This window comes from Rhinolophus sinicus, linkage group LG07 (assembly GCF_036562045.2).
Source record: "Rhinolophus sinicus isolate RSC01 linkage group LG07, ASM3656204v1, whole genome shotgun sequence".
NCBI lineage: Eukaryota > Metazoa > Chordata > Mammalia > Chiroptera > Rhinolophidae > Rhinolophus > Rhinolophus sinicus.
Window position 1 is genome coordinate 12,500,001 of NC_133757.1, and position 24,258 is coordinate 12,524,258.

Consider the following 24,258-nt stretch of genomic DNA (forward strand, 5'->3'; position numbering starts at 1 on the left):
CCAACAGAGCACCATCTCTCTCATCTCCACAAAGCACTCCCCAAATCCTTTCCTGCTTTATTTCTTCTGTTTCCATTGCACTTATCACCTCCTAATGTATTAAATACGTTACTTTCTCCTGCTAGACTACAAACTCAGGAGGATGGTGTTTTCTATGTTCCCTGATGTGTTTCAAGTGCTTAGGAAGTGCCTGACACATAGAAACATTCCATAAAAACGCGTTGAACGAGCACCATAAATTACCATGTTATCTCTTGGTGGAAGAAAAAATGACAAATATGTACTACAGATTACACAATTACTACGAAAATAATCCTCTTTTCAAGATAACTATAAAATACACTAATAAATGTGTTTGTATATAAAGTTATACTCTAAGTGCCTTTATTAAAATGTATTTTAATTTGGCACTATAATATAGGAAAATACAGTGATTCAGAGTCCTAACAGATAATTTAGAGGGTGATTAGTCAATCTTTCTTCATTCACAAAGGGTTCGACACCTAGGATGTCACCTACACAAAGGTCCTACTCAATACTCCTCATTCATTAAAAATTACAATTAAGTTATACATAAAAATTTTCAGGAACACATTTATTTCATAGAACAGGACATGTCTGTATAGAGCAATACACAATTATCTACAGATGTATCAAAGGTAATTCATGTCATATCACATCTTACATTCTCCCCATGATTGTAAGATGTAGAATTCAGGGTGGCACATAAGAGTCAAATTTAATTTAAAAGACAGAGATTCCTTAACTTACCACATTACAAATACTCAAAAAATATTACAGAACAGTAATTGCCAGCTAACCCATAGCTTTGTGGTAAATTTAAACACTGACTTTTAAGAAAAAGCCAACAGAGGAACTTTAAAATTACTTTGATTTTTAGGTTTAAATAAAATCCTCAATGTTATTTCAGAAAAGAACTAGGTTTCAGAATTCAGTATGTACAGAAATCAATAAACCACATCCTACTAAATCATGTATATAAAAAAAGAGATTTGGGACAGCTTTGAATGAACAGTAATAATGGAAAATAAATCTCACATATATATGCATATGTATATGAATATATGTCAGCTAGATAACCTCTAATTAATAGTAATTATTACAAAATGCTCAGCAAAGAAGAAAATAAAATATAATATTAAATATTTTGCTTCTACCTCTATTGTTTTCTAAAGTATGTCAAAGAAAGAAATTAGCAATTAGCTGCTAAGATTTACTTTTGATGTTTAATTTTTACAGGAAGAAGTAAACAAACAATTTAAGCTCTAAAAATTCTACTGAATAATAATGTCTACAACTTGAATTTTCAAAAAGTTTCTAAGTTGCCAATTTAATAGAGATCACTGAATATATATGACTATAAGGAATTTTTAATTTCAGAACTCATGATTATTTACCAAGATGAAGGAAATCTGATAATGAATTTAGGATTTTGAGCATGGAGCATGGAGGTACTCAATTAACAAAAATACCACTTTAATAAAGTGAATGTTAAAACACTATATATTCCCTCAAATTCATCTATAGATTCCCTATCAAAATACAAGCGAGCTTCTTTGTAGGAAATGACATAGAGATCCTAAAATTTAAGTGGAATTCAAGGGACCCAGAAGAAGCAAAACAATCTTGAAAAAGAACAAAGTTCGGACACTCACATTTTCTAATTCCAAAACTTATTACAAAGCTACTGTCATATAATAGACCTATAGAACAACGGAACAGCATTGAGAGTCGAGAAATAAATCCTCACATTTATGGTGAATCAATTTTCAACAAGGATCCCAAGATCATCCAATGGGGGAAAAAAAGTCTTTTCAACAGTAATGAAAAATTACCACATGACCCAGCAATTCCATTCTTAGTTACATACCCAAAAGAAATAGAAACATAAACCCACATGGAAAATTGTACACAAACGTTCATTGTAACATTTTTCCTGAATACCCCAAAAGTGAAAATTCAGATGTTCATGAACTGATGAATGTATAAAAAAAAAAAAAGTGCTATATTCATTCAATTGAAAATTGTTTGGCAATAAAAAGGAATGAACTACTGATACATGCCACCATAGAGATGAAGGCTTACCACATTATGCTAAGTGAATAGACACAAAAGACCACACATTGTATGATTCTTTTATGTGAAATAGAATAGGGAAATCTACAAAGAGAAAAAGTAGATTAATGTTGGCCTATGGCTGAGGGAGAAGGCTGAGAGCAACTGGGAGGCTGGGGGCATGTGGTTTCTTTTGGGGATGATGAAAATGTCCTAAAATTAATTTTAGTGATGGCTACACAACTCTGCATATACTAAAAACTATCAAATTGTACAACTTAAATTAATGAATTGTATGGCATATGAATTACATTTTAATAAAGCTGTTACCGAAAGCACGGAAGTATTATACATGAATAAGTATGACTTGATTCCCAAACAAAGAGCTTTCTAAGTGAAACTGTGCAGGTGAATATTTTCCTTCTTTGACATTTCACTAGAAAAAAAAAAAGTGCTACAAATGAAACAGAAGCATGCCAGCTATTTATATAAATAATAAAGGTGAGAAAAATAACACAACTGCCAACACTAACATAGTAATTTATGGAATACAAAGCACTTGCACATATGCTGCCAACAAGTGACAAACTAGAATGAACCATTTGTCGCCTCCCCTACGATCAAAAAAGGAGATAACATATAAGAAATAGGAAGGTTAACTCTCAAAACATACTCAGCAAGTCATACAAAAATCTTGAAGAAACACTTGAAAAGATAGAAAGTGGTTACACCTTTTGTAAGGCGTAAGTGGTGACATGGGCTAGTAGAGGGCCAGAGTCACACTGTCCTGGATGGATTGACACCTGCAGCCAGGCAGGAAAGCAACAGAACCTTCCAGTGCCTTCCTAAGACTGCAAACTAATGACAGAAGCTCTAGAGCTCAGCTTGGGTGAATAATCCCACAACCATACCTGCAGGAAGCTAGACAACCACTAAGCACGCACTTCTCCCACCTCAACTGCTGACCTGCAATTACATCAGAGATAGGCTACCATGTGATAAAAATAATGTTGGGGAATGGGGACTAGAAAGTTCTCCATAGTCAAAGGGACACTGTGGCAAATGAGTAGCTGTGATTGTTAACCAGACCGTACACGAAGGACAGCTTCCTCCCCTCCAACAGCTAAGTTACCTGTAAGAGGAGAATCTAGAGTCCCTTTTCTAACGTGGATGTTAGTAACTAAATTAAAATATATGTACACAGAGAAAATAAAGGAGACCTCTGAAGGCTGTAAGAAGCATGAAAGACACAGAAAAATGAAGCAATCTATACCAAAGGAAGTCAACCACAATGGAAGACATGGAGTAATATTTAAACTAAATATAGTAATGATTACAGAAAGATAAGGGAGGGTATTGAAATATGATGCATCCACAAGCAGTTATGAATAAAAATCAACTGTAGGCATTAACAACAAAATATGTAATTGTCAATAGGAGGTCAATTATTAGTGGGTTAAAGAGCAGAAAGGATACACTCTAAAAAAAAATCAGTAGGCTGGAATGCTAGGTTGAGCAATATCCCAGAGGCATTAAGAAGAGATTTTTAAAAAGTAGAAATAATGAGAGATAAATTAAGAAACAGAAACACAGATGACAAAAGAAGTGTCAAGGGTATCTAGTAGGAATTTCAGGAGAGAGAATACAGTCAGAAATATTTAAGGAAAGAGTAACCAAAAATTAGCCAGAATTATTCAAAGCAGAGATCTACAGATTTAAAGGGTGCATAGAGTGCCAAATAGCATAACAACATACAAACATCAGAGAGAAATTTCAGAATATTGAGAAACAAGAGAAAATTCTGAAAGATGCCAGAGAGAAAATGGAGATCACTTACAAAGGACAAAGAATCAAACAGACATCAGATTTTAAACAATGGAGTACTGTCTTCAAAGTTTCAAGGAAGAGAACTTTGAAATGGAATTTCATATCTAATTAAACTGTTATTTACAATGTGAGGATGAAATAAATATATTGATAGGCATTTAAGGTCTCAAAGAATATGCCAGATAAAATTTCTCTTTGAAAAAATCTTTTGGAGGATTTACTCGAGTGAAAAATGAAAGAAATCCATGTTCAAAACACTAGCTAGAAAACATAAAAGAGAGTTCATTGTTATTTAAATATGCTATAATAAAAAAGTATATGTATAAAATCTGGATCAATAATTCCAAGTGATTGACATAGGATGGGAGGAACAGAGGCGGTTTAGCGTGTGCTAAAGTATTGATTTTGTTTGAGATAGACAGGGCAGGATAATGTATTGATAAACTTTAGAGATTGATAGAGCAAAATAAGCATCGCTATGAATCTGGAGAAAGGGTAACAATGAAAATATAGAAACAGAATATGAAATACTCAATTTAGTAGAAAAAATCAATTTATATGAAAGAAGCTGGGTGTAAGAACCACATGGCAGCAAAGCTTGTAACACCACCACACACACACAATGGAGTAGCTAAAATGAGCCTTGGTAGAATATTAATTATTGTCAATGTAAAAAGATTAAGCTTACCAAGCACAAGACAGATTCACAGAGTGAGTTAGAAAATAAAAAGCTAGCAGTCTTTTCTGCAAAGAATCGGTGTAAAACAAAAGGAAAAGAAGATGCAAATAAAGGAATAAAAGAAGGACTACCAGGCAAATGTGAACGAAAAGAAAGGAGAGGGAGAAAATTTTAAACTCTACAAAATAAAAATTCAAGGTTAAAAACCATCACAATGATAAAGAAGGAAGGAAAAATCGGACAAAAATAAAGCAAAGAGATAAAATGATTAGCAGCAGGGATACAGGTAACAATACAGTACTGAACACTGTTAAGCAGCAACTGACAAACCATGGTGACACATATGTGAATATATGTTAACTACATTTGTTCTGTAAGTTTCTGAGTTTTTCGGTTCTTTGATTACTCCTTTTCCTCCTTGGTCTTTGTATGTACTTTTTACATTCATTTATTTCTTGTTACTTGAGTTTTAGCTGTATCTGAGAATGTTTTAAACAGATGAGGGAGAAAAAGTAAGTTGGATTGAAATAGGTCCAGGTTTTCTATTTGTTAAAGTTTTTTTTACTAAAGTCATTTGAAAGAAGAGGTCAAAATGAAATTAACTTTCATTTCATCATTCTGTCTCTCTTCTAATTTCTCCCCAAGTAATGGCAGATATAAACTTCCTAATGTTCTAAACTGACATGGCAACCTGTGATCTACTGTAGTAAAAAAATCAAAAGCACAAAAGCTAAAAAAACATTAATAAGGAAATGTTTTCTAAGTACTGGCCCTTTGTATAGCATCCATGAGGTCTGATTTGGTTTAATTTTTTGTCACAATAATCAAAAATGCAGTAGACAGAATCAATTATATGTCTACTTAGGTGTTTGAAAGTGTCTATTTTTACATTCTTTGCTTTCCTTGAAGAAAAGCAAAATATGAAAATAGCAACACGAAATTAGTCACATGAGGGTATTTTTATAAAAGGGAATAAAAATGTTCCACTCTATAGTGCTTCTAAATCTTCCTACTTAAACATTTTACTATATACAAAACATAAATTAAAATAATAAACATACACATACAATTAAATTACTATGCCTTAAAATGCTTTCATTAGTCACTAATTAGAATCTGTGGATTTTTCCTGTTTGGAGATTATTATTTTCAGAAACCATTTCATACATTATTTCAGGATTCTAATACCACATTTACTTGCACATAATGATTTATCTTTCACTATACTCTATTTCTGCTCTCGCAATAAAATAATACACCAATACTGTCATTACCACAAAGAAAAATATTCACTGTATTCTACAATTCTCAACATTAAACATGAAACTATGTAATTAAAATGCAACTCATCTTCACCCACCTTTTCTAGTCACCTTTTGTTAATAAAGGTAACTGTGAATTGTTAACTAAGGGGCACTGGACACTCCAGGCATTGAATAAAGGGACTGTTTCTTTCATTATACCTATATCTTAAATTCCTGGCTGTCAGGGAAAGGCTGTCAGGTGAGCAGTATGTCACTCTTGCCAAGGCTAATAGATTCTCTAGTGGCTTTTGTTGCAGCTCATGTCATATTATTAAAACTATGTGCCTTGAAAATGGCATAATATATGTAGCTGAATCTTGTCAGCTCTAGATAATCAGACTCTGTTTGGCTTCACAAGCAGATGCAGATTAGAGAAGCAATATAAATATGCAAATCACAGTGGTCCCCTTTCAGCACCACTGTTCCTACCTCTAATGGCCCTCGCAGAAAGTCTGCTTGTTCGGCTCCTACTTCCAGTGCTACGTCAACGGAAGCAAAGGGACGGCTGGCCATCTGCTGTCGTTCTCGAAGCAGTTGCTGGGGGGAATGAAAAATGATTTGTTTTAAAATAAATTGAAAACCACATTAAATTCAACAATATCTGGTTCCAGGGTGAACAAATGGCACTCAAAATTTAGGAATCACCTAATACATATATCCATATCTAGATCACGAAAAATGAAAAGTCTTTTCTCACCAAGGCCTGTGGTATATTTCCACAGAGGCTTTAAATGTGTGGTACCTGCACAGCACTTTTCCCCTGACCTCCTTGACACAAGTCTAAAGAAATGGACTCAAAAGCATTTCGGAAACTTCAGGTGAGAGGTGCTACTTAAGGAAGAAGTGCTATTATGCTAGCACTTCTAGCTCATGCTTTTGTCTCAGCTGAAAGTAAATAACAGTAAAAATGTTTAAGAAAAGATCATGAGAAGTTGTCAGAATGCATTAATAGATTAAAGGAACATACGTATACCTTCCAAAACTAAGTTTTGTAAGTTGTCAAGATTCCCTGCCAATTGCTAGGGAACCAGCAGCAATTGAAATAGGCAGCATTTATAACTTTATTCAAAGCCTCTGTGTTCATTATTTAAAATGAGGATGATTAGTAGGTTGCAAAAATTGGGGGCCCGGGCTTCACCCCCAACTATTTGTTTTTCTTTTTCCTCCTTGTGCCTATTCTGGGCCTTGGCCAAACTCACACCAATGAATGAGCAAGTCCCAACCAACTTCTAACCTAATTTATGTTTCTGCCTCTCTTTGTAATTACAATATTCATTAAGTCATGATAAGAAAAAAATGATGACCAGCACTAGATATTGCAAATCTTGCCCTTCTCATTCTATACAGCTAATAAAATTATTATTAAATTTTAAAAGTGGATGAGCAATGCCATTAAATACCCTTTCGAATGAGAAGAAAATCATATCATTGAAGAAAGGCAAAATCCTTGAACACAATAAATGGCTTCGTTAGGCACTGAGACTTTTTAAATTCACTGGCGTTAACTTAAAATGTTAACAACTGGTCTCTGAATAAATATATACAGCACTGACACATCATTCATTACAATCCCCTTTTAGGAACAAAAGCCAACACTGGACGGCAGTTTGTTATTTAACATTCTGTTTTAACACTTGTGACACAGCAGTGGCAGTGGTCATGAAATGCGCACCTAAAATATAATTGAAGGCCTTGCTTTGTTATTAAAAAGAGAACATCCACATGTCAATAGGGGACAGAAATAATACAACTAGTACGGAGTAATAGTTTTTTGTAATATATATATATATATATGTATGTATTAGAAGCAATGAAGACATACTAAAAACTTATTTAAAGTAAAATATGATCTAAACCACCAAATTATTCTCTTTAATATAAACTCAAAATCATATTATTAAAAATACAGCTGCTGGCAGATAGAATCTTGTTTGTGCCTCTCTCAATAGGAGCGGCCAATCGATCTGAATACTGTGTCTATGAAAATACAAAGTTAATGTTATTTCAAATGCCATGGGATACTAAGTATAGAAAACACCAGGCTCTTTGTCTCTCGTAAACACACACACACACACACTCACTCACAAATATACAGCGTACCTTTCCTATAGTAATGCACAGATAGCCTTATGAAAACTGTAAATTATAGTTTGGGTTTGAACACAATTTTTTAACATTTGTATTAAAACATTTCTTCATTTATACTAGTTCTCGCTTACAAATGGCAGCTCACATATGATTTTTAACAAAATGAACAGATTTTGTTTCATCATCTTACCTTTTCCCTATACCTAAAAGGGCTATAAAATATAATTAATGAATACTCAACACCACAAATTGTGATATAAATCTATGAATATTGCAAATTCAGTATTTTTGACAAAGAATAGAATTTTCCAGAATATATTATTGTGATACCCAGCCAGCATAATAAAGAACTATCAGTGACAGTCATATTTTTGTTCATTTCTTTCTTTATAAGAATACAAAAGTATTTTTTAAAGATTTCAGCTTGTGTTCTGAGCTTGAATTTCCATCACTTTTTAAGAACTGAATGCCTACTACAGTACTCTTTACAAAAAAGAAAAACAGTGTTCTTGCCCAGGATCATGACGCTATAGTTTGTAAAACAAGATGTGGTAAAATAAAAATCTTAGGGTAGAAGGTAGTGTACAGGAAAGGATACAAACAGGGAATTAGCCAAATGAATTTATTCCAGGTCACTTAGCAGGGGACTGGTTCATGGACTCTGGCTGACTTACTGAGTTTCTGTCTTTGGGAAACTAATGTAAATGTTCTGACTATGAAACTTTGGAATGGTAAATCACTTTTTCCTGAAAACTTCTTGCTTTGATGTGATGGCCTCAAATGATAAAATGGAATAAAGTGAGATTTTCCTCGCTACTAATTTCTGGCTCTCAGCTGTATATCCTTAATAATTGTCCTCTCTCTTGCCAGTTCACATCTGTATGCATTACTTCCAGATTTCTACCCCTTCTCTGTTAGAACAAAGGAGACGAAAACTTGAAGCTTACAACTTGAATTTTGTCAAAATTTAGGATAAATACTGACAGGTGATATAGCCAGGCTATGGAGTTCAAAGGGTCTGTGCTGGAATACCAGTTTTTTCACTTACTAGCTGTTTTGAGCTTTACCAAATTATTGAGACTTCTCTGAGTCTCAATGTTTCTCATCTGTAAAGTGGGGATATTAACGGTGCCCACACCTACACCTCAGAGGGCTGTTTGCAGTCCCAGCTTCTCCACCTACTACCTATTAGACCGAAACCAAATTACCTTTTAGACCTTTCTAATGCTTATTCTTTCTCTCTATGAAATTGGAAAACCAGTACTATTGTAGGGTTGGGATGAAAGAGATAATGCACTTGGATTGCTCAACACAGAGGCTGTGCATTGTGAGCGCTCAGTAACCGTTCACCGGTACAATTATTAGGTTAAATTTCAAGGGCTAATTTTGCCTTTGAACAAGCACACAAATTGCCACAGGCCCATTTTCATCAGCACTAGTGACACATTTTGTTCTATTAGTTTCCCTTGACAATGTTGCAAATTTAGGAGACAATTGGAAAATGTCATGATTGTGGTAAAATAAATAAAAATTTGGAACTACTTTCTGCCAATTGCAACGAAGAATGATACAAACTCAACCTGAAAATTAGGAGAATATAGAGTACTTTCTTAATATGTTTCAAAAATAATTTATTTTATGATTATGATTTTTATATAAAATGAAGTTTAACATTTTGTATATCCGTAAGAAGCCATATAACAGATGATCTGTTTCATAACTAATCTGCTATTGCCAATTATTCAGTAGAAATATAAAGCCAAGCAAACAAATTGATCATAATACAACAGATTATAATCATGCTGCCACAAATATTACTGTGAAGAAAATTTAAAAATTAAACTGATGTTCTTAATATCATGTTTGTTGTTCATAACTGTTCTATTAGTCAAAATCTCTTGTAAAACAAACCAAGAAATCAAAAACAATATGAAAATCCATGCTTAAATATGGCAACCAGGAATACTCATTAAATTTCTATCAATGCATTAGGTTGATGCAAAAGTAATTGTGGTTTAATAGGTTAAAAATAATTGTAAAAACCGCAATTACTTTTGCACCAACCTAATACATACACGATGAGTCTTCCATTCAATACAACTTCTTCAAATATTGTATCATTCTCCAAATTTTATGCTGGCCACCTTTCCAACCACCACAAAGGCATACAACTAATAGAGTTTAGGAAAATAATTTAAAAAACTACATACACAAAACAAAACGGTAATTAAATGCTGTCCCCAATTATCTTTATGTCTCCTTCCTCCCGTGTCTAGGTTCTATTGATCTTTCTCTCCCATCTCCGATTATCCTTCTATCCCACCCTAAGTATGAAGTGGTCATCTTGCCTATGAATTATTTATTACATTATGCCATGTCTTTTACATTATGCTATGCTATTATGTTATGCTATTATGTGATGCAATGTCTTTATATCTTCATGCTTTTCTGAAATTTTCTTTAAGGCAAAAATTTGTTTTTATTTATTTATTTTTTCCCTATCGCACTTCGTAGTTGGTAGTTAACAGTATTTGATGAATGGACAATGAATGGGTGGGTTAAAGTATATAATTCTGTAGCAATCAAATGTGAATGAAGGCAAGTTATGATAAAACTTATTTTAATTATGAATTAGCCTTTATGATAAAACTTATTTTAATTATGAATTAGCCTTTAAAATATTATATGTCCTTTAATATTTTAGAATTTATGTCTTATCCTCCAAACTAAGTGGATACTGATTTTTTTAGAACGCAGCAATTTTGTGGACCTGTATTTCAACTCAACATCAGGTTTCATATTACTCCTCACCTACCTTATTGCGACACTGAAAAGATTATGAAAAACACTGCCATAAAGTTGTCATAATGCATTCATTTATATTTTCAATAAAAATTATATTCCTAAGTTTTTGGAAAGGTATAAAAGGAGCAATTAAAATGATTTAGTATTACTCTTGAGCTTACATCATAACAGGAGCAAAGCGTTTGAATTAGAGATTAAGGAACATTTCATAAAAAAAGAGTATTTATTTTATTAACAAACACATTTAACATAGAACAATCGCTTTTTATTCTTTGAGTTAGGATGGTAGAGGGAAGTAAAGAGAAGTGGCAATACCTGGTAGCATCATTTCATTAGGAAGTGTAATATTCATCATTCTATATAATTAAATCTGCAAGGCACAGCCCTCAAACTCTTATTCAGAATACTGGGAATCTATCATTTGTCGTCTTCCAGTCTGAAGTGGTTTTTGTGGACACTGGTGTTAACATCTTATGGGAGTGGCTTGTCATTAACATCTATCTTTAGGTTAATTCAGTTGCTTTTTCCCTAGCCTCTCCACCCTTTGACTGACCAGGACTATGTTACTCTTGAAATAGCATTGTTTACTTTAAAATGAAACTTTTTCTCACAGCTTCTTTATAGGTATTAACTGAGTTTACTGAAATTATTCACTTCCAATAATTTTTGAAATTTGTCAGTTGGTATTTTTGCAATATTTGTATAAACTTGCAAAATAAATTTCAGTGACTGCCCATAAGGGTTCTCATCATTCAGAAGATTCCATTAAACCCTGAACTTATTCAGTTTTTCTTCATTATTTGACAGCAAAATGTCTTCAGTTATTAACTGGCCATAGCAGATTTTCCAGGTAGGTTGTTCAGGTATTCAGGGTTGCTGTTTGAGCAGTGACGTGCCAAAACCAAAACTTGCTTTTATTATCATCAGGCCTGCTACCTACCAGACAGAGGAAGGAGAGAAGAATGGAAAATATCTATACTTTCTGAAATAAATTTCAATATGTCCCCTAAAATGCTAAACCTTATATCAGCTTGTACACATAAACATTACACAGGCATGTCAGTATGTGAGTATGTATGAGAGTGTACTTATGACTATGCATAAAGCTATATATATTATAATTCAAAGTAAATATATTGTAAATCAAACTAAAATTAAAACTGAAACTCACACATAAAAGGCCAAGATAAGGATTACACAGTGTCAGCAAATGAGGGTCTTTGTTGTCATTGGATAATACCAAGCATATAACTGATATGACTAAGACACAGTCTTGCTACTTCCTTAGACCCACAAGGGTCCTCACAGATCCTTGAGGCCAGAGATTCTTCCACCCATGCGTATACCACAGTCCTCTAGAGAGGAAACAGATGAGCATGAGAAAGCCTTACGAATATGTCTCTAATAGATGATACTTTTCCTCAAAAATGTTTTGCAGTTTCAGTGGGTTTAATTATTTAACTTACTGCTCTCTTTGGAAGCTAATTGTCCGTCATCCAGAACCAAAATGTAACCCCCCGAGTTCCCTAAATTCTTTCAACAAACAAATCTATCAACATATATTAATGCTGAAAAATAAAACAGAATGGAATAAATTCTGAAAGCAAGACTACTTTAGAATCCCCGACACATCCCTATTTGCTACATAAGAACTTGAAAATGATCTCAAAGATAGAACGAGATCAAAGCTCAAACATCTATTTTTAAGATTTCCTTTTATTTCTTGCTTTCGTCTAGCTCAGGGGTTCTCAATCTTTGGTGTTTATGAGGTTCTGTGTGCAACGCCACCTATGCGCTGCACTGAATGACTCTGTCTCCATATCAGCCTTACATACGGATTTCGATCATAAGGTCCATGTTAAATAAGTCTTGCGGATCTCCCAAAAGTGTCAATATTCTCAAAAGCAGAGCGGCACAAATTGTACGGCCAGATAGCATCACCATCACTATCACGGAATAAGGTCTTAAAAGTTTTCTACTGACAGGAATTAAAGAAAATAGATCTCACTTTTATAAGTGTGGGCATTTTAAGTATAGGCTGTCTTTGTTTAAGTTAATTTAGTTAATGAAAGAAAGTATGACAGCTCTTCCTGACTCATATATATTCATCATTAATTAAACACGACAGGAGACAAAACCATACTTTTTACATGGCACAATTCTTCTCAATCGAAGTTTAAAGCCAAGGAAATGGAAGGTATGCCTGACAAGTCCAGATATAGATATAGATATAGATATAGATATAGATATAGATATAGATATAGATATAGATATATAGATAAAGCTATATATAGATATATAGGTATATAGCTATATATCAATCACTATAAGTTCATGGAAAGTAGGTGTGATTTAAAAGGGGTAGAACTTAGCCAAAATTCGAATTCTTTTTTTTAAATATGAAAGCTGTATCTTGAAGCATCCACAAGGTTGCTTATTAAGTCAGTTAAGTTTCATCTCATTGGACCTTGAAAAACTATTTTGTTTGGAAAAATAAAGCTGGTTTGTGGTGTAGTATAAACAAAGAAAAATGAAACAATACCTCTATGAAATCTCACATCCACTCCAGAAATAGCTAATAATCCCCAATATTTCTTTTAATATTATGGAGTAAATTAGGAAAGAATTAGTAGGTTCATAATTTCTCTTTCGTCTAAATAAAATACTAACGTTTCCCAGCATAGCCAAGTCCTGGTTTCATAAACAGTGTACCTGTTGCCTGCATTAATGAAAAATTCCATCTTGTGAATATTTTTTCAAAAGAAATAATTTGTGTCTTAAAAATAGTAAATAGTTGATCTTCCATACAAAACTTTGATTATGCAGATTATATATCTGTGTATACTTGTTTTATCTTATAGTTGTCAACATATCTTATTTTTACTAATAAGAAAAGAAGTATGACTGTATGTCATATGGTACATCTTTTCATTGACTAGCAATAAGAAAATATAGTTCACCTTTGAACAACTCAGGTGTTCGTGGCACTGATCTCCTAGACAGTTGAAAATCTAAGTATAACTTAAGTCAGATGTACAAATTGCTAACCGCTGATTGAAAAGCACAGTGGACCATTGAACAATATGGGTTTGAACAGCATGGGTCTACTTATAAACGCAAAGTAATTCTCAGTCAAGTCTTACTGCCTTGTCAAGCAATTTCATTAAGGAACAGAAGCAGATTCTGAAGTTCTTTATTTGGCATTCTAATGGATGACTCTGAAAGAGTTTGGACTAAAATCCTGGCCAGAATTTTCTGCCCACCTGTCTCTCTCTCTGTCTCTCTCTCTCTGTCTCTCTCTCTGTCTCTCTCTCTCTCTCTCTCTCTCTCTCTCTCCTCTCTCTTGCTTTCTCTCTCTTTTAAAATAAAAGCCTATCCTTAGAGCAATTTGATCAAGTGTTCTTTTATATCTTGATTTACTTGGTAAATAAGTTTGGCTGTGATCATTCATTCATCGAAAAATTTTTACTGAGCTCCAACTGTGTGTCACACTTTTCAAGGAACTGATATATGAGGTGATTCTTGATTCAATTCAGCAAGCTTTTCCATGCTATTAAAAAAATACGAGGACCCTTCTGGACCATCTACTGGAGGCAGACAACTGGGGGAACATTCTGATGTTGGAGGAAGTTTAGGCATACCTCGTTTTATTTAGCCTTGCTTTACTGTACTTCACAGATATTGCATTTTTTACAAATTGAAGGTTTGTGGCAAGTCTATCGATGCCATTTATCCAACAGTGTTTGCTCACTTTATCTCTCTGTGTCATGTTTTGATTATTCTCATAATATTTCAAAATTTTCATTATTATTATACTTGTTATGGTGATATGTGATCAGTGATCTTTGAGGTTACTGTTGTCCTTGTTTTGGGGTGTCATGAACTGTGCCTACATAAGACAGTGAACTTAATCACTAAATGCAGTGTGTGTTCTGACTGGCCATCCCAGTATCTCTGTCTCTAACTCCTCTGGCCCCTCTATTCCCTAGGACACAGCAATACTTAAGTAGGACTATTAACAACCCTACAATGGTCTCTAAGCATTCAAGTACAAGAAGAGTTGCACGTCTCTCACTTTAAATCAAAAGCTAGAAATGATTAAGTTTAGTGAGGAAGGCATGTTGAAAGCCAAGATAGGGGGAGAGCTAAGGCTCATGCGCCAAACAGTCAGCCAAGTTGTGAATGCAAAAGAGGTGTACTTGAAGGAAATTAAAAATGCCTCATTAATGTGGAGAACGTTTTAGTGGTTTGTATAGAAGATCAGACCAGCAACAACATTTGCTTAAGCCAAAGCCTAGTCCAGAGCAAGGCCCTAACTCTCTTCAATTCTATGAAAGCTGAGAGAGGTGAGGAAGCTACAGAAGAAACGTCTGAAGCTAGCAGATGTTGGTGGTTCGTGAAGCTTAAGGAAAGAAGCCATCTCTGCAAGGTGAAGAGGCAAATACTGGTGTGGAAGCTCCAGCAAGTTATCCAGAAGATCTAGCTAAGATAATTAATGCAGGTAGCTACACTAAACAACACATTTTTTAATGCACACAAAACAGCCTTATATTGGAAGAAGATGCCATCTAGGACTTTCATAGCTAGAGAGGGGTAGTCAATTCCCGGCTTCAAAGCTTCATGGGACAGGCTAACTATCTTATTAGGGGCTAATGCAGCTGGTGACTTTTAAGTTGAAGCCAACGCTCATTTACTGTTCTGAAAATCCCAGAGCCCTTAAGAATTATGGTAAATCTACTCTGCCTGTGCTCTAGAAATGGAAAAACAAAGCCTGGATGGAAGCACATCTATTTACAACATGGCTTACTGAATATTTTAAGCCCATTGTGGAGACTTATTGCTCAGAAAAAAAATAGACTGCTTTCAAAATATTATAGCCAACCAAGAGCTCTGATGGAGATGTACAATGAAATTAATGTTGTTTTCATGCCTACTAAGCATCTATTCTGCAGCCCATGGAACAAGGAGTGACTTCAATTTTCAAGTCTTATTATATAAGAACTACATTTCATACGGCTATAGCTGCCATAGATAGTGATTCCTCTGATGGATCTGGGCAAAGTAAATTGAAAAACCTTCTGGAAAGGATTCTCAATTCTAGATGCCATTAAGAACATTTGTGATTCATGGGGAAAGGTCAAAATATCAACATTAACAGGAGTTTGGAAGAAGTTGATTTAGACTATCCTGGATAATGTTGAGGGGTTCAAGACTTCAGTGGAAAAGAAAATGCAGATGTGGGGGAGATAGCTAGAGAGCTAGAATTAGAAGTGGAGCCTGAATGTGACTGAATTGCTGCAATCTCACGATAGAACCTTAATAGATGAAGAGTTGCTTCTTATGGATGAGCAAAGAAAATAGTTTCTTGAGATGGAAACTACTCGTGGTGGAGATGCTGTGAAGATTGTTGAAATGACAATAAAGGACTTAGAATATTATATAAACTTTGTTGATAAAGCACTGGCAGGGTTTGAAAGGACTAACTCCAATTTTTAAAGTTCTACTGTGGGTACAATGCTATCAAACAGCATTGCATGCTGCAAAAAAAAAATCATTCATGAAAGAATCAATCAATGTGGCACACTTCATTGTAGTTCTTATTTTAAGATGTCACCACAGTTACTCCAACCTTCAGCAACTGCCACCCTGATTGGTCAGCAGCTATCAACATCAAGGCAAAACCCTCCACCAGCAAGACGACAGGGACTCACTGAAGGCTCAGATAATTGAATTTTTTAGCAATAAAGTATTTTTTAATTAAAGCATGTACATTGTTTTTTAGACATAATATTATTGCACACTTAATAGACTATAGTATAATGTAAACGCAACTTTTGTATGCACTGGGAAACCAAAAAATCTGTGTGACTCACTTTACTGAGATATTTACTTTATTGCCATGGACTAGAAACAAACCCACAGAATCTCTGAGGTATCCAAGCTGTGTTTATGCAGCTTGGATTTGAAAACAACAAAGCTTTCCCTATTCCTTAGTGGGAAAAACCTGAAAGTGTGTAAAAATATTGCAGATTTTTTGAAGGTTACTTCAGGCAATTTTTAAATGAAAATTTGGATTCCTAGTCCTTTCTTTGTTGACATAGGTGGCATCACTGATATAGACTTTGCCAAAGATGATCTCACTTTAGGATGAAAGAAATCATGCAAAATGGATTCATCTAGAAGAGTCAAAAATTCAGCAAACGCTTGATACAAGATCATCATTTCTGGTGAGTAATAGGAAATGCAACAGACCTTTTTGCATGGCAGTATTTTATTTTGTTTTGTCTGCACTCACTGAATTTAAAACAAATAGTGGGAAAAAAATGAAATGCTTATTGCCAATTTTAAGAATTACTCTGAGCACTTAAAAATCATAATTAACAGTATATAGACATCTTGTTTGTTCAACATATACTTATGTAAAGAAATAAATAAAAATATTACAGGAAAAAAATCACTACAGGAAACATAAAATGGTTGGGGCAAAGAGAAACAGTGGTAGGGTAAAGTGCTTTAGAGTGATGACAGGTCTCTGAAGAAATGACATTTGACTTGAACCCTTGAATACTCAGTCAGAATAGGCATGCATCCCCAAAACTCAGAAGTTTAATATAGAAAAGTGTATTTCCTGCTCCTACAAAATCTTCTATAGGTCCAGGTAACTCCCCATCTGGTAACTCAGCAATATAGATGGCTTCCATCTTGAGGCTCTGCCATGTTGACACAAGGATGCCTTGAGTATAAGGGCAGAAAAGAGACCAGTGAGTCCTGCATGGACTTTTCAATGCCCCGGGCCGGAAGTCACATATATCACTTTCCAAAAATTGTCACATGGCCCACTCTAATTACACAGAGGCCAGAACATGTAGAGGCACAAGTGGAATATTAAGGGAATAGAACAAAGGAAGCCAGAAAAGACCATTTCAAGCAGTGGAGACAGCAAGTGTGAAGTTCCTGAGCCAAGTCTGAGCTCAAAGTGTTTGAGAAACAGAAAGAAAACTGAATCTTATTTAGCAAGATGGCAAGAAGTAGATGGCAAAGGACAATTTCGGTTTCATTAAGGTTAACAGAAATTGAAATAACATGTAAATCATCAGGTACTACAGGGCCCAAATAAATCTGACTGCTTATTTTTTAAAACATAATTTCTCTTCGTACTGCTCAGAGAGTCCATTCCTATAATGTGAGAAACAGCTTGGAAGAAACAGGCAAAAGAAATAGGCTTTACCATCCTCAACTATGTTATTTAAGACATAACCCAAAAAACAGCAACAGAAGTTAATCTCAAATACAATGAGTCTAGCTAGCGCTCCCAGTAAGTATCAAAAGGTCAGTTTTGTATGTAACCTTCTTTAATACAAAAGGCCAGGTGGTTGTAATTTATCTGAGCAAATCAAAATGAGCAAAAGGATGAGAACTGAAAAGGTCATTTAAAAGCTAGATCCCCAGAATGGCTGCTTAATATATATTACTCCTCAAAGAGCAAAATGGAAAGCTGGATAATTTCAAATTTTGAAACCTGCACTTGAAACGAATGTTTTCCCACACAGAATACCCTCACAGTCATATTGTGGACTCTATTACTTTCCCAAGTTCAAGGTCTAAGTTAAAAGGGAAACATGTCCTGCTCTCAAGAAGAGCAAATGAATGTCTTTGACGTCCAAGAGGTACACATGATCAAGTCAACCCTGACGAGTGGAAATATAAAAGCAGCTGATTACAATAGAAATGACACATCGACTCCTGCTCGTATGCCAGTAATTCATGACTGGAGGCTCTTATAACAATAAAGCTCAGATCAATCCTTCAGTGGTACCCGCCCCCCTGCTGCTTAAGAATTAATTTACTAAAGAAATATTTTTTTTTTCTCCCTGATTCTGGGAATCCATACAAAGCTCAAGATTCAATTCTGAACCACAACATGCTAGCTCCTAGGTTAAGAATTTCTAAATGCGACATAATCTCGTTAGCTTTTTCATTTAGTGGATAACGAGTTCATGTGGAACATTTAGGTAGTTTGTGACAATGATTTTGAAGTTCTTCAAGAGGTACTTAAATTTTCCTGGAGACGTAAAGGACTCAAAGACTGGCATTTTCACCTTAATCAATAGTTTTAAAGTATTTCTTTCCTTTAAGGGAAATATGATTATTTTGTTCGTAGCTAATGGAGTCATTTTCAGTTCAATATTGAGAAACTCAAAAATGGTTCTTCTGTAAAATGTTTTTTTCTTTTGTTTTTTGTTTTTTTTTGTGAAATAAGATATCTCCTAATTATAATTTCTGAAAGTCTCTATTTGGAAGATATCTATGATGTGCTTTGACTAGTGTGATAGATTAATAGGCAGTTATTTGGTTTCAACCTTTTGTGAAAGAAGATGTAATATAAATGTTTTCAAAACTAATTTCAATCCTTTTAATATTTTAAATATGAAGGGCTGTTTAAAAGCATCATAGATTACTCATGACTGATATAAATTGGCTTTTTTACGTACTTAGAATGGTGTGTTAAACCACAAAAATCAGACTGTAAGAAAATCAATGGTTATAACAGGTTCATTGGAGTAACATTCTCACAGCTGAAAAGAATCCTAGAGGTTACCTAGTTCAATTTTCCCATCAAAGCAGGGTCAAAGTGCTATGACTTTCCTGACAGATGGTTGTCGAGTACCTTCAAATATATAGAGCAAAAGAACTACTTTTTAGCAAGGCAGTATCTTTTCCCCAAAGATTTATAACACTGTTCAAAAAGTTCAATATACTGAGTGAAAATTTATAATCTTGGGCTCTTTTTGAACCATTAAAGTTAAATAGGAACACTTCAAATCTCATTTACTAAAATTCCTTTGACTATATATTATATATTTGAAACTTTTCTCATGTCTTCAAATTAAACAATTCCAATTTCTTACATTTTTCATTCATTATTTATGCAACAAATGTTCTGGGAACTCCAGTGCTCTGCAAACAAGACCAGGCACTGGTGTTTAAGAGGTAAGAAACATAGTTCTGTCCTCAAGCTTACTCAGAGTCTCATAAGTAGGGCAAAACCATTTCTCATGTAACATGGTTTTCAACATTTACTTTTTCAATGTCCCGCTTAAAATGTAAAATGAACAGAATACTCGAGGTGTGATCTGTAGAATCCGGTAGAACTATTTTCCTTATTGTATTCTAAATTAACATGCATTTTTAAAATAGTTTTTTTGTTTCATTTTTAGAACTACTCTGTTGTTTGATCCAATCAACAATTCTATGTTTTTCTCACATAAACTTCTACAAGTAAATGTTTTAATTTAAATTCAGACCTTCTCATCGTATTTGGTTAATTTTTCATGTTTTATAGTTATTGTTTTTAACCTATTTTTCCTTGAGTGTAGAATTCTCGTTTATCCTTTAAACTTCCAACTGACATGGGTATCTTTCCCCATGTTGTCATTTGTGTTGAGTCCCTATTCCTCTCCCTTGACCAGGTCAACACCATTTGCTGGCAAAGCAGAGAATCAAGTTGCCTTACTTGCCAGTAATCCAAGGCAAACACAAAATCCTCCAAGAGAATGACTTCTGCTTTTTATATTCCAGGGCTTCCTCCATACAGTGATGTGAAAAGATAGAACTGATAAGGTATATGGGTTTAGAAATATTTTGGCTTATTTTCAGAAACTATTTCCACATTTCCACTCTGGGAGAAAACAAATCTGTGGTACCTAAGAAGTTCCATAAGAAGTTAGCAGTCTAGGAACTCTCTCTTTTATTTTCAAATCTCGTGATATTAGCCTTTGGCCATTGTAAAAATTTATCCAAAATGTACCCTCCCTAGACCATCCCGATGTAGTTTTTTGGATCATATGTTGTTGAATCCTAATTTATGTACTTTGTATACATATCATATGAGGAGTGCATCCCAAACGTGGGACAACTGAGAGAGGTCCATGCATGTTTCAGTCTTAGCCAGTCCCTCACTAATGATGACTAAACAGCTTTCTTGGCTCATTCAATCTTATGCTCCAAGAATGCGCTGAAGAACTTTATTACTTCTTCCTGTGGACGTTGTCTGTTTCACTGACCCACCGGTACATATTTTCCTGAATTTATTGGCTTAGAGTATATTTCCACGAACAAAACATATCTAGTTATATAATTATTTTCCCTGTACTAACTATATTTAAGTCTCACCAAATAAATTCTATATTCTTAACACTTAACCTATAAATTCCCTTCATTCTAATACAATGTAGTTCCCGTCTACCAATTTGCCTATAAATCTCTAAATTGTATAATTAAGCCATTTATTTCCTGGTTGATAAAAACTTTAGATGGATCAGGGGAAAAAAATGAACCCTTTATTACCTTATTAGAGCCCTTTCTCTAGAAATGGTCAGTTATCTAGCAACCAACAATGAATCTATTAAACTGTTGGGGTCTCTGATCACGTTTCCAAAAAGTAGCCCCTTCTTATCCACTTGGGTAAGAACAAGTTGAAAAATAAAAAGTAAACATAAAGGACATAATATAATCTTTATCATGCCATTTATTTTACCTAAATTTACAAAGTAAATAGTGACTCCACTTCCGTAAGGGTAGAAGAAGTAATGGGGTGGTCTAACAAAGATGCAGTTCACCGGACTTCAGCTCGGGCCAAGGCATCGAGGCCCGACTTATGATGCAGGTGCAACTTTTCCGAAGCAGGTAAGCTGAGGCAGTGATTTAATTGGAAAAGAAAAGCCTTTGGAAATTGCTTGTCAGAACCATATTTGCTATTATTAAACTGCAAAGAAGCTCCACACATATTACAGGATCCCGAGTGAGCTTTAAATAGTTAGTATTAGGTCTGGGTAAGAAGCACTAGTTCCTTTCCATAAAACTCCATTGTGGGGGTGGCCAGTTAGCTCAGTTGGTTAGAGTGGGATGCTCTTAACAACAAGATTGCCGGTTCAGTCCCCACATGGGCCACCATGGGCTGCACCCCCCACAACTAGATTGAAAACAACTATTTTACTTGGGGCTGATGGGTCTTGGAGAAACACACTTAAATAAATAAAAGTTTAAAAACAAAAAAAAACATAAAAAACTCCATTCTGTACTTCTCTCCTAACCTCTTAATTTAAATTATCAATCACCAGCTCTCTCTCTCTCTCTCTCTCTCTCTCTCTCTCTCTCACACACACACACACACACTGCCACTACTCCTCATCCCTGCTTTGTCTTCTCCATAGCATTCTCCACCATCTGCCATGCTATATATTTTGCTTATTAATCGTTTATAGTCTGTCTCCCCATTGAGAATACAATAGATTTTTATCTATGTTAAAATGCCAGCACCTATAAAGTATCTGGTACGTGGCAGATGCTCAGTAAATATTTGACGAATTAAAGAATTAATTTTGGACCAAGGAGGGACCTATGGATGAACCTTAGAATCATGTGGCTTGTATACAGGATCAAGGTCACTCTCCACCATGTGGTCTCTGGTCATCTCTGAATTGGCTAATAACATGAGAGACAATTTTTCCTTGCCAGCAATGCCATAAAGATATGCAGTTACAATAGCCACAGTGAAATAAGATGGAAATGGCTGCCAGTAAGTTAACATGGGTGCTCCCTGCCAAATGCAGTCACTTTCCATTTAGTGCTGGAGTGAATGGAAATGAAGAGGTTTTGAACATATAGTCTGGGAGAAAAGCACATATGAGTAAGATATAGTTGGGGCCAATACGGTCAGAAATTTATAAATTTTGCAAGAGGGCAATACTGTCTCTCTAAGAGATAAGTATGCATAAATCCAAAATTAACCTTTTGTTTAGAGATGTTCTCCATTTGGACTTAAGTTCACAGGTCATGCATTTTGGACAACTTGTATACACCCTGTCCTTACCATTGAGTCTCTTCTATAGAGTTTGGTAGCACTAAGACCTAGGTTTCAGCCACATCATTTTGCCTGAGATAACTCCTGTAGAGACCAAGGATGGGCCTATTTCCTAAACTTGCTGGTTTGGGGCCAATGCTGTGTATTAGTAATGACTTTACTCTTCAAAAGTTAGTCCTATCTGAAAGGCTTGACACTGAACTAATACAACTGTGTTGACCCGGAAGGAACTTTCATGCATTCTGGTGAAAAACAGACAATGCCAACTCTATTTGTGAATGGCTGAGACGAAATAGGATAACAAAATATGGAAGAATAGTTTTTGGAGTTTATTTGAAGAATTTTTAACTCATAAAGGCAAAATAGACTTCACTGATGATTTAAACTGGAAAACACATATAATCTTTTAAAATTTAATGATTTTATCCTGAAAATTTGACAAAGTAAGGAGACTATTCAATTCGGATATTTCTGTATTGTTGGAATTTTATTATTTATGTATAGTTAAGTATTTTACTATTTAATGTAAACTAGTGTTTAATTTAGTTTAATTTAGTGTTTAATTTAGTATTTAATGAGTTCCTTAGACATAATTTAAAGTTGGAAGTAGACTGGGGATGAAGTTCCAGTATTAAGTACAGAGAATTATTACTATTTTTTTATTATTAGTTTCAGGTGTACAAAACAACTTAGTGATTAGACATTTACACCCCTCACAAAGTGATAACCCCACAAGTTTACTACCCATCAGACGTCGTACATAGCTATTACAATACCATTGACTACATTCCCTCTGCTGTATTTTACATCCTGTGACTATATTTTTAAATTACAGTTGACAGTCAATATTATTTTAGTTTCAGGTATACAGCGTAGTGGTTAGGCATTTATATAATTTATGAAGTGACCGGCCCAATAAGTCTAGTACCCATATGACAGTATACATAGTTTTTACAATATTATAGGTACAGAGTATTATTGAAATTGTTTAGATAAATGTACTGTTTCAACCCATTTCAGAGCTTTCTGGGTGTAAAATCAAAACTAACCACCATGGGTACCAGAAGAATACCCAAAGAAGCAATGTCAGTCTTCCCCCTGAAGGTGGGAACAGATACCTTGGCAAATTGCTATCTGCGACCCAGGGTATATAACCACTTCCATCACTGACCATAGGAAACGAGTGATGTTTTTATTGATGAATTGGGATGCGTTCAATTCAGGTCTACCCTTCTTCCTCTTAGAACCTAATCTGCCTACAGATAATGTGAATTCTACTCAGATCCTTTATCGCAGAACTTCGTATCTGGGAAGCTCCCCACTGAGAATATCATGTATAGCTGACATACCCAGTGTCCATCCGTGGCAGATAACAAAAGTTCTGGAGTTCAGAATTGGCAAACTCATTAGGTTTCTATACCCAAAGCCATTTAACTGTTTAGTTCACATTTGTTTAGAATCCAGACAGAGAAAAGAGTGCTTAAGGATTGCCTCTTGTATGGAGCATTCATTATGAACACAGGATGGATTTGAATAATTCTGATAGCTATGTCAGTCACAAAGGTGACAGTCATGCCAGATCATCACGGGAAAGGCGTATCCAGTGAATGCCCTAA

General features: G+C 34.7%; 1 protein-coding gene across 1 annotated transcript in view; it reads right to left on the reverse strand.

The window, feature by feature from the left end:
* Nucleotides 1–24,258, reverse strand: part of ATRNL1 (attractin like 1) — a 564,648-nt gene that overhangs the window by 186,845 nt on the left and 353,545 nt on the right. The window contains exon 27 of the mRNA XM_019725236.2: nt 6,316–6,423. Coding sequence (XP_019580795.2) covers nt 6,316–6,423 — 108 coding nt within the window. The remainder of the gene's footprint in view (nt 1–6,315; nt 6,424–24,258) is intronic.